This window comes from Nannospalax galili, unplaced genomic scaffold (genome assembly GCF_000622305.1).
Source record: "Nannospalax galili isolate Female #2095 unplaced genomic scaffold, S.galili_v1.0 scaffold1384, whole genome shotgun sequence".
Taxonomy (NCBI): domain Eukaryota; kingdom Metazoa; phylum Chordata; class Mammalia; order Rodentia; family Spalacidae; genus Nannospalax; species Nannospalax galili.
The window spans coordinates 501,330-513,517 of NW_008351703.1; the positions used below are offsets into that span (position 1 = coordinate 501,330).

Sequence of the window (12,188 nt, forward strand, 5' to 3'; positions counted from 1 at the left end):
CTTGGCTTAGTCTGTGCTACAGCTTTATTCTCTGAGACCCAGCTCTCTGTGTCCCAATTCTCTGCAGCCCAATTCTCTGCAGCCCAATTCTCTGACTATTAAGGGAAGACTAAGGCATTTATACCATGGGGGTAGTGGTAAAAGCTTTGGCTGTTAGATGCTTTGTGAGGCATTCTATTTACATATGGAAGTGGGTTTCTGCCACACTGCTAGACTGTTGTCTGCCTGGAGAAATTACAGGAAGGCATGGTGCCTTTCAGAGCCAAAGGCCATGTTTATGTTATGGCATTTGTGGTGGACACTTCAAAAGGAGAGACAGGAAAGATGCCAGGAAGACACCCTGCTTATGAAAGGAGCCCGCAGCACATGATCCCGAGCTGCATGAGCTGTCTGGTCGTGAAGGGGCTTCTACTTTGCATAACAGCAGTCTCCAACAGTGAAGGTGAAGCCTGGTTGGCAGTAGAGACCCCAAGATCCTGGAGATGGCAGTCATAAGACATCTGTCAAGAAGAGCTCATAAAGGGAGTGATAGCAGCCCAAGAGAGAGATGTATATTACAAGCAGCAAAGCTAGAGAGGTGGAAGCTGAGTCATCTAAGCCCTTTGGAAGTAAAGTCCCAGAAGTCAGACATGGAGCTACTGGATTTGATATTTGTCCTACTGTTTTTCAGTCTTGTTTTGGTCCAGTATTTCCTCAGTACACCCCTCCTTTGAAATGAGAATGTGTATTCAGTTCCATTATATGTGGGAAGCATGTAATTTGTCTTTTGATTTTTTTACAGCTTATAGTTAAGATATTGCCTTGACACTCAGAAGGAACTTTGGACTCTGGACTTTTGAGTAGTACTGAGACTAGTAAAGACTATGGGGGTTTCTGAAGGTAGACTAAATGCATTTTGCATTTTGTACAGTCATGAGCCTACAGGGACCAGGGAGCGGAATATGGTGGCTTGAATGAGATGTCCCCCATAGGCTCCAAATATTTGGATATGCTCTCCCTAGTTTGTGGTGCTGTTTGGGGAGGGACATGGAACCTTTAGGTGTGGCCATGCTAGAGGAAGCATGTCACTGGAGGTGGGCTTTAAGAGTTCTTAAGCCCTATCAGATTTCCAGTTCTCTCTGCTTCCTGTGTCTACTTGAAGCTGTGATTGCTTGGCTTTCAGCTCAAGCCACCTCTGTCACCATGCCTCCCCCAACTATTACGGACTCTAACCCTCTGAACTGTAAACCAAATAAACTTTTCCTTCTATAAGCTGCCTTGGTTACAGTGTTTCATCATGGCAACAGAAAAGTAACTAATACAACACCACACAACACCTGAGGTGTCTTGGTAGGTGGGGTGGTGGACTGGCTCTGGCAGGATCCTTACCTCAGAGTCTTGGTACTGGGATGCCATTTGGTCTCTGACTAGGTCAGTGAATGGAGTGACTGATTGGTGAGCACCAGGTAGACTAGGTAGGAGGGTCCCTATCTAGGGCTATTGGCCACAGGATTCCAATGAAGTCCTGGAGTTTTGAGTCACTGGCCTTCATGGGGTATGGACTACAGAGTGGGTGGACTGGCTCTGAGGGTCCTTACCTGGCATTCCAGGTCACATTCCACAGTCCTGGAGAGCACAGTGGGGAGGGCTGCTGTTAAATGAATTAGCAGGCAGGTTGGATCTGGGTGGCCCTATCTAGAGTTCCAAGTCAGAGTGGTACACTGGATGGAGTACAGGAAAGTTTATTCATTTTTAAGAAATTGCCTGTTTATTTTTCTGTCTCTCTGACAAGAATTTTGTGCTCCTAAAAACAGGAATGGGCTTTGTTCATTGTTATATTTTGAATATTTAGTGTAGTAAGTATATACTGAACAGCATCATAGGAAAAGCATAAAAATCTGATAATAAAATACTGGCTATAAATAATTTAACCTAGTGGCTTTTAAGTTTCATTTAATTCATTTTTTAACATTAAATAACATGTAAAGTTGACAGTAAAAAATTTTCAACTATATTAAAGAGCCTATAGGCCCAGGTAATCAGAGAGGCTGAGACAGAAAGGTCACTTGAGTCTGGAGTTTGAGAACAGCCTGGGCAACATAATGAAACTCAATCAAAGGATGGGGGTGGGGGTAGCAATATCATAAGTATATTAGAGAAACCATTTGAAAATGATCCTGGAAGGAAATACTAAATCTTAGTGGTTCAGTAGCCCTTATTCGGAAGCTTTGTGAACAGAAAGGTGTCAGATTTTGTTTTGGATTAAGAATATTTGCATACATATATGAGTTGTGTTAGAAATGGGATTCAAGTCTAAACATAACATGAAATTCATTAGTCTTTCATATACATATACCTTGTATACATGATTTAAAGGTATTTTGCAATATTTTTAGTCTACCTAAGTGTTCATTCCAGCTGATCATGAGATCAGAAGTGAATTTTTCACTCATGGTGTCATGCTAGTTGTCAAAGAGTTTTAGATTTGAAGCATTTCCAAGTTCTTATTTTTAGATTGGAAATGCTAACCTATAACCAATCGTCTTTAGGTGACAGATGGAATCATTTTTCCTTCCATTATTGTTTATATTATTTAATAGGCACCTAAGCCTTCTTTAACTCAAAATATATGTGCTGTTTTTGGCGAACAAACAAAATAACATAGACACAAAGAAAATGTAATAAATGGGAACAGGTAGGTGTATCTGTGTAGAAAATAAAATAAATATTATTTTCTTAAGCATTTATTTTTTATTTTATGAGTGTTTTGCCTGCACATGTGTAAGTGCACCTGTGTTGTGCCATGCCTAAATGCACCTGTGTCACGCTATGCTTGCAGAGGCCAGAAGAGGGCATCAGATCCCCTAGAGCTGGAGTTATTCATGACTGTTAGACATCTTGTGGGTACTGGAAACCAAATCAGGGTCCTCTACAAAAGCAACCAGTGCTCTTAACAGCTGAACCATCTCTCCAGCCCAAGAAAATTCATATTCTTTATACTGGATAACCTGGTACTTCCCTAAGGCCTTAAAAAGTCAATGAGAAAATTGCTGATATGATTAGCCTTCTGTGCTGTGCATATCCAAGAATTTAACTTCAGACTGAAAATATTTGGAAGAAAAAAATTCCCTCTGTACTGAACATATACAGATGGTTTTCTTCATCATCATTCCCTAAACAATACAACACAACAGCCACCTATATTACTTTGTGTTTCAATATTTATCCTAGATTATCATTTGTATTTTGACATCATTTATAAATACAAATGATAGCTGTAAAAAAATGAAAAAATAATACACTAAATACAGTCATTTCAGGGAAGCTGTTAAGCAACAAGACTTCCAATTCAGATTCAAAATTTGATTCTAGTTTTATCACTGACCACTTATAAAATTCAGCAAGATATACTGACCTTTAAGCCTTATTCTGCCCTTCCACAAATGGGAGAAAACTGAACCCAAATGGCAGTGTTACTGAACTGTTAATGATGTAAAACATGTGGACAACCTTAATAAAATGCCTAGTTTGTTCTAGTTCTAAGTGTAGAGGTAAAAAGGCCAAAAATAAAAGCAAAAATTCTCACTCCTTAACATGGAGGCAAGAAGAGAACCTGAGGGCTCATATCTTCAATCACTAACACTAAGCAGAAGGAGTAAACTGGAAATGGGGTGAGGCTGTGAACTCAGAAAGCCTATCCCTAAGTGACATGCTTCCTCCAGCAAAGCTGTAGCTCCTAAAAGTTCTATGATCTTCTCCCAAACAGTACCACTAATTGGGGACCAAGTATTCAAAATATTTTATTCAAACTATCACACAGGCTCACCTAGAGAAGTGTTTCCCAAGTTCAGTAAGGCAGGCACTAAGAGGTTTCTACAACTGTGGTCCAAAGGGACCAGACTATATCTCAAGCTGGCAGTACAACTGGACAGAAATGTCAGTGCTATTTTACAGGTATGCAGGGCTTAAGAATGAGAGGTCACGGGGGCTTACACCAAGGCTCCAGAAAGCCACTGAGACCAGGCAATGTATAGCAGGGTCAGATTCCAAGTACAGAGAGCTCATGAGTAGGCTGCGTGAAGTTATGAAGGTGACACTTAAGTTACAATGGAGACTGCAGGATATGGGAGAAGCTGGAAACATGGGGTACCTACCAAAGATATTACACTATCCATTTGAAACCTGCCTAAGATAAAAGTCACATGTGCCTTGGGCAAGAGACTTGAAGAGGCAGAGCTACCTAAGCCTTTTGGAGCCTAGATGATGCATGGCAAGCCCCATTTGCAGGAGACAACAGCAGCCTGGTGTTTGCCCTATTAGGTTCTGGTCTTGCTTTTGTTCCTTTCTTACTATACTCCAATTCTCCCTTTTGGAAAGTAAGTATCTATACTGTGCTACTGCATAATGGAAGTGGGAAACATGTCAACCCAAACACTGATGTTAGAAGTCTGCTTCATTTATTCACTGTTCTATAACACAATTATACATGCACACTTGCTGCCACATTAGTGGCAAAGCTGGCCAATTGCTGGTGCATACTGATTCACAAGAATTGAGTGCTAAAAGTTCAGGAATTTTGTGAACTAGTCCTGTGTATCCTGAAATCAACCATGGTAGGAGTAATTACATCATGGAAATCAACAAATCCAGGGTCTTACATTTTCTTTCCCTGAAAATCAACTGTTAGTGTTTTCTAGCATAGCACTGGTGGTAACTTTGTAATACTTCACCATCTCACTATTACTGAGAGGTCATGCCACTTTCTTTAGTCAATCAATATTAATAAATGTGACATGTATAAGGCTTTAAATGAGTTTAGGGTTTCGCTTGCCTTCTTACATCCTAGGGAATTGCTGATTCACAGACATGAAACATGATGAACACGTAAACTCAGTTTATAGCCTGAAGCAGAGCTGTACTAGGTGACGAACAGACCTGTGAGCAAGAAAAACAATTGTCTCGTTGAACACCACTGAGATTCTGAATATGCAGCAAAACTAAATAATATACTTTTCCTTCATAGAAGAGTGGACAAATTGGTATAACCAAATAGTGAAAAACTGGAGAGACTTTAAATGTTGTATATTTATGGTTGATCCGAAAATATATCCAACCTATTTTTTTGTCTTTTTTTTTTTGAGACAGGGTCTCCATGTAGCCCCAGCTGTCCTGGAACTTACTATGATAGACCAGGCTGGCCTCGATGCCACAGAGATCTACGTGCCTCTGCCTCCCAAGTGCTGGGACTAAAAGGCATGTGCCACCTGAAGCTCATATTTTGGAGAGCATACTTTGTCAGTAGATTAGGAACCTCCTCATTCTTTTTAACAACTCCATAGTATTCCATTCTGTAGATGAATCATCCTTGATATTTGTCTTTTATTGATAGCCGTTTAGTCTTCCCAGCCTTTGCTATTTCAAGTAATGCTTCAGTTACTGGGAAGGCAAGCGTTGCCTTTAGTCTATTAGAGATCCGCAAGGACAGCCTTTTTCTCTCTTTTTTTCCCCATGCTGGGGATTGAACCAGGGCCTAGGGTTTATAAGATAGAATCAAAATTATGCTATTTCCATTTTTAAATGCATGCACAGAAAGGTATGGAAGGAGAATCACAAAAGTTTTAGTAATGGTTCTTTCTGAGGTGAGCCAAAGAAATTTTTACTTTCAAACATCAACAAAGAAGGGTACAAAGCATAGGTTTTTCAGTTTGAATACAAAACGAAGCTGCTACTAATTCAGAGAGAAAAACTGAATTTATAAAACTGGGTGCACTATAAACCAGTCAGCAATTTTTGGAGTTAAAATAAATAAATGCAACAGCACAACAGGATGAGTCTAAAAACAGACTGTCTGGAACTTCTTAGAAGCATGACTTTGTGAACCACTATGATGCATGCATTTTCTTCTATATCCTTGTGTTTCCTCCAGAGCAAAGGGAGCACTAACCACCAGTCTTAGGGTTTCTTCAAGTGAACTTCACAGTGTACAGATAGGTTGGCAGATTACTGAGAACCACCCCAAACTGGTGACTCAGAGCCTCAAGAAGTAAAAAACAGGAATCAACAATTATAGCAAGCACACTAGAGACAGAGAATACTAGCCTATGTGATGGAAAACACATGCAGAGTAGTTAAATACTGCTGTACTGAAGTTTGAGAAAGGAGAGCAGAGCTTTCATTTTGGTGGTGAACTTTTTAGTCACTACATTACTGCTCTTGCACATTTAAGACCAAAAGATATGGAGTCTTCATTAGTTAAAACTGACAGTGTATTCAAGAGCTGCAATGTGGCTAGGGATAAGTACTGGCACAGCATGCTTCAGGCCCTGGGTTTAGCATACATACCCCACAAAAGTTCACTGCTGAACTGAATAACCTATTTATTGAACTTTTTCATCAGCTGCTTTGTAAATCATAAAGTACTCTCTCCAAATACAAAGTCGTATCTTTAAGCACTGGTATTTATTCATTTGAATGTTTTAGGGTACCATGCACACAGGGGCCTATCAACCATTTGCTGAATATACAACCTTCACTTCTAAGAATGAATGAATTTGAAACTGTTAACATGAACATTATGTGCCTGCTATTACTTCAACCACATTACATACATTAATTTTTTAAATCCGCATAGAAATCCTTCAAGATAAATACTACTTACCCCCAGGTGAGGCGTGAACTAAAGCATAGCAGGAAAAAGACCTGCCTAAGCAAGAGCCAGGATTTAGGCGGTCCAGCTCCAGAACCTGTGTGGTCACTAAACTACACTGCCCTCTGACTAAAAATTAAATATGATAGATTTGATTAAGAATTGTTGTATGAAATATACAAAAGCTCAATACAGAGGTAAAAATTAAATATGATACACCTAGCAATAGATTCCCTAAGTGAATCTCAAATGTGTAACAATTTTGTTGTTTACTAATTAACAGACCCTTTTGGCAAAATACACACATTTCAGATTTTCCTAATTCATTCACTATACTGAGCTGATTGTCTTTTCTCCCAAGCTTACTGATTTCTTTAACAACCTACTTTAGAAAAATTACTAATTTGGGGGACTGGAGAGATGGCTCAGTGGTTAAGAACACTAGTTATTCTTGCAGAAGACCTGGGTTCGAATCCCAGCACCCACATAGCAGCTAACAACTGTCTGTAACTCCAGTCCCAGGGGATCCAACAGCCTCCTCTGACCTCCACGGGCACGGCACAACACGGGTGCACTTACCTACATGCAAGCAATACACGCGTATACATAAAATAAAAAATAAATAAATACAAATTTAAAAAAAACAAAAATTACTAATTTTTTACCAAGATATGCATAGTCCTATTATGAAAATCTATAATATTTCAACATTTTGTTTGTTTACTTGTTTGTCTGGATGGTTGGTTGGTTCGCTAGTTTTTGAAGATACCACAGGTCTCACTATATAGCTCAGTCTGACCTTGAGCTTGCAATTTTTCTGTCTCCGCCTCCCAAGTACTGGGTTATAAGTATGTGTCACCACCCTTGGCTCATAAACCTTGTTTTATTAAAATATATTCACTGCATACAAGAAAAGTTAGTCTTCAAAGGTAGCCACTGTTAATATGTCATTATGTATCCTTGTAGGTTTATTTATAACACTCCCACTCACTACTACCAAATGAAATAAGTAAAATCACTCAGTATATGCTAAGATGAAATTAACTGACTTACAATTCAAAAGAGAAAGGAAATGAATCACTGCCTTAAGGCTGAAAGCACTGTAAGCTACCCTTTCATTATGTAAACTCCGAGAACATTGTTTTTTACAAATAACTAAGTTCTGGTTTACAGTAATCATTTTCTTTTTCAAGATTGTGTGTGTGTGCCATATATATATGCAGATGCCCACAGAGGCCTAAAGAGGATGTTGGAATTCCTGGAGCTGGAGTTATAGGCAGCTGTGAAACCTTCAATGTAAGTGCTGGAAAATGAATTTGGATCTTGTAGAAGAGCAGCAAGTGCTCTTAACCACAAAGCCATCTCTCCAACCTCAGTAATAACGTTAAGACAAAAAATTTCATAGGTGCTGTATAAAAGTCTATAACCAGCCTCATCTAAACACTTTTGAAAGAGAGGCTTCATATTTAAGAAATATGAGACAAATAGGGCTTGCTATATATTTTGCTATCTATTCACCTTTGCTTGTCTACATTAAGAAATGAATTACAATGAAAGTTTTAAGTGAAAATGATACGACTGTCTCTGCTGTCCTGTTCATCAAAGCAGTCAAGGGCTTCTCTTTGGTTCTAGCACCTCCATTACCATCTTAGGACTTTACTCATTTCCTCATTTCTAGCTTTATCATCACTACAGGCCCATGGTTTGATGTACAATGCAGAACCATTATCACTAATTTTAAAACAAACAAAAAAATTAAAGTGCCTGCCCCGCTGCCACAGTAAGATATTCTGGTTTCAAATACAAGCCAGGTAAAACAATGTTTTCCAGGATCCTGTTCTTTGAGCTATCTAAAAGATATATTGTATCTGTAGCTGTTGGCTACATTTCCTATGGAACTGCCTAATTCAAGAGGTCTACACAGGCCCTACTGCTGAAGACACCACATACTTGAGTCATAGAATATGGAGAAATCAAGCTTCTTAGTAGGCACTTAGGAGGGAATAGTGAATGAATTTTCCAAAACTAAGGACGTATGAAGAAGCCTTATGGAAACCTGCAAGTTAATAAGCCAATTTCAAATACAACTAAAAAATAAAAATAAAAACTAAAATGGAATTTGAAGGGGAGCTACATGGGTGGACAATGTCACTCCCAAAAAACATGGATTAGTAAATGAAAATCACAGTTCAAGAGGGGGTGCTTCCCCACAAGTTAGTGGTCAGGGAGTCCCCAGAGGTCTACAAAACAGCACAGGCTATTGCTATTGTCCTTAGTTATACACCAAAACTATATAGTAAGACCTTATCACTAAATACACTACATACTTTGGCTGGTTACCCAACAAAACTACATGGTAAGACTGTATTATTAAAAATTTTGACAGCAAGAAATAGAGAAGTCAATCTCAAACTGACTGAGAAACTTCCTTCCTGATAGCTAACTTTCATAGTACAGTAAGCTACTAAGCAGGCTGTTAGGGGAGAAATCAATGGTCTTATCCAGCACTAGACCGTGTGTGCTACACAATAACCTACCAACCTGTATGTAACTAATTGCCTTCTAATTGGATTTAAAGCTGATCCAGAGAAGGGAATTTCATGCCTGGTGCTCTAACTCTGGTCAAATCCCATGGCAAGGGAGATCAAAGGGAATTATAGGGAGAGTTGGAGTCAAGGAATGGAGGGTAGATATATTTCATCATATGTGCATATGAAATTTGAAAAATAAAGAGAAATTTATTTTTTAAAATGTTCTATTCAGCTGGGCGTGGTGGCACACATCTTTAATCCCAGCACTCAGGAGGCAGAGGCAGGCAAATCTCTGTGAGTTCAATGCCAGCCTGGTCTACATAGTGAGTTCCAGGACAGCTGGGGCTACAGGGAGACCCTATCTCAAAAAAAAACCAAAAAAAAAAAAATGTTCTATTCATTTAGCCAGTCTACTGGATACTGCTATTATATAATCCATTTAGTTAGCATTTCATATATTTTTTACCACTTTTTCATTGCTACATTGTTTTTTAGCTTCAAGTTCTGTAACTGGCTGGTTTTATTTCTAATCCTTGTGTTTGTTACTAAAGCCTGTAAAAATATTTTTACAAATAAGTTTCAAATGTAGTTTAATAAATGAAGAAGTAAAAATCAAACTAAATGTTTTTTAGTGACTTTTAGAGGACCCCAAATATGACCCATCATTTCACTTACCCTTGGATCACATATGGAAATGGATGACTCTGGGCTGGGTCAGTTTGTGCTTGTGGAAGAATGCGCTGCCTCAGTCCTTCCGAGGAAGAGCCAGAAACCAATGACAAAGTCTCTTGACTGGGTGATGGAGTTGTTGATTCTGAATGATCTGAATTCTACAAACAAAAATGTAATTATGTCTTGCTAAACATGTTTTTGAGTATGTCTGCAAAAGAATTGAATTTTAGAAACTGATTTTCATGTCCAATATAACAGATATTTTAATTTTAATAAGACCAAAAAGATCAGAAAGACAAGACTGCTTTAATAGTAATACTGCATTTATCAACTAGACAAGAGAATAACTTACAAAACTTGCACCCTAGATTATTCAGATTAAATTACAGCAAGCAAAGCTCCTTTCACAATGCCTAACACATAAAAATCCAAATTTATTTATAACCAAATAAATGTATTAGCTACTAATCATTCAAACTGTTACTAAATCCCAGAAATTTTGTAGCATATGTTGGTAACAGGCAGGATTAATTTAACATGATGAGAAACATGATAGGAATCAAAAGATCTAGAATCTCCTGTTACATCAGACATTAGCAAAGAATATACCTTTAAAGATTCACATACTAACTCCATCTATACACTTTTGGAGAAAATAAAAATGAACTCAATTTTCAGATTCCTTTCAAATTGCATTAGATTATGAATTCCAATAACAATTTTTTTTACAAAATGAACAAGATACCAAATCAGGCTTTTAATCAGCTCATGCTCAAATGATGTTTTTGTAACCTATGGATTCAATAACTTTAAACAGTACAAATTGGAAGAACATTCCAGTGTGTAATTGTTAAAAAGTTTTTCATCTGTTTCATACATAGTAAAACATAATTGCATTTTATATCAATTATAGTTCTCTCACCTCAAAAAGCTGGTAAATACTATTTTTAAATCCTTCTCAGTTTGTTAAAAAATTATATTTTATCCATACTACTTCCTGACTGACAGGACTTTTTTTTTGCATGTTTATCATCCTAAGTTCTTTCCACTGAAAAGTCACAAGCACACAAGTCTCTTGCAAAACTGAAAAAAAAAAAGGTTTCTGTAAGATGTTACTTCACACAAAATGGATACCAAATATTTTATTAAGAAGTCTGTTCTTCAAGACATAACTAGAAAAGGGTGGCTTCTTTGGGCAATGTTTCTCATTAAATAGAGCATTATGATATTCATTAACATAATTAATAGAAGAAATGCCAAATGTCAACACAGCCTAATTTCTATAGCGCTAATTATTTCTGATCTTATTAGATCATTCTTCCATGATTAGACTTCTTTTAACACATTTTCAAATCTCTTTGAAATTTTTGAACCATGAAAAATTTAGGAGAATTCAACTTAACTTTCCTTTAATTTTTTTTTTAGGTTTCATAATACTCGAAAAAGTAACTACACATGCTAAAGATATTAAATTATGGTTAAGAAGCCATGGGCTCAGTCAACAAAACTGGAATGTAACTGTGTCCAAGACTACATAGAAACCTCTGCTCGTCCAGCATTAGTCCCTTCTCATAGGAAACATAAAGATCTGCATTTCAGTTTAAAGTAAGTTAACTTTCCATGGTTGGTTCCATGGAAGACACACTCATTAAATATAGCAGGATCTAGTTTCTTATGAAGCAGTTAGCTTGTATCTATCAGATCTTTCAACTAGTTATCACCCTATTTATCACCACTACCATTCATCCCTTCCTTATGTTTTGATTAGATTCTTAATAAGAAGGGAAGTACACTTAGTGGAATAAAAATTCCCTGCCTAGCCACAGAGTACAAGTAAACACCCATTCCTCTCAAGCCTCTCAGCCTTAAATATATTGTATTAAACTTTACTGTTAAGTCAAAAATAATTCATCATAAGAGGATTATGGCCAATAGCCTTAAACTTTTTAGAGAATATCTAAGTTGAAAAGTTGAACTCTTACAAAAAATATCTCCAAAACAATTTTAGGCAAATGAAAGAATAAGGAAATAGAAATGAATACTTAATTATGACAGAAGTGAATACATTAAATAATTTTTCCCAATGCAGTGTGAATATGTCTCAATCTAGTGATTAAAAACAACAACATAAAGTCCAAAACTGCTGGGTATGGTGGTGCATGCCTTTAATCCCAACACTAGCACTTGGGAGGCAAAGGCAGGTAGAGCTCTTTGAGATTGGGGCCAGCCTGGTCTACATAGCGAGTTTCAGGCCAGCTAGGGCTACAGGAACACCCTATCTCAAAAAAGACCAAAAACAAAAAAAAAAGGAAGAAAGAAAGGAAGGAAGGAAGGGAGGGAGGGAGGGAGGGAGGGAGGGA

The 12,188-nt window shown here is 37.7% G+C and overlaps 1 protein-coding gene across 2 annotated transcripts in view; it reads right to left on the reverse strand.

Moving 5' to 3' along the window:
• Positions 1–12,188, reverse strand: part of Herpud2 (HERPUD family member 2) — a 59,586-nt gene that overhangs the window by 21,352 nt on the left and 26,046 nt on the right. For both annotated transcript variants that reach the window (XM_029553896.1, XM_008848772.3), the window contains one exon: positions 9,832–9,986. In XM_029553896.1, coding sequence (XP_029409756.1) covers positions 9,832–9,986 — 155 coding nt within the window. The remainder of the gene's footprint in view (positions 1–9,831; positions 9,987–12,188) is intronic.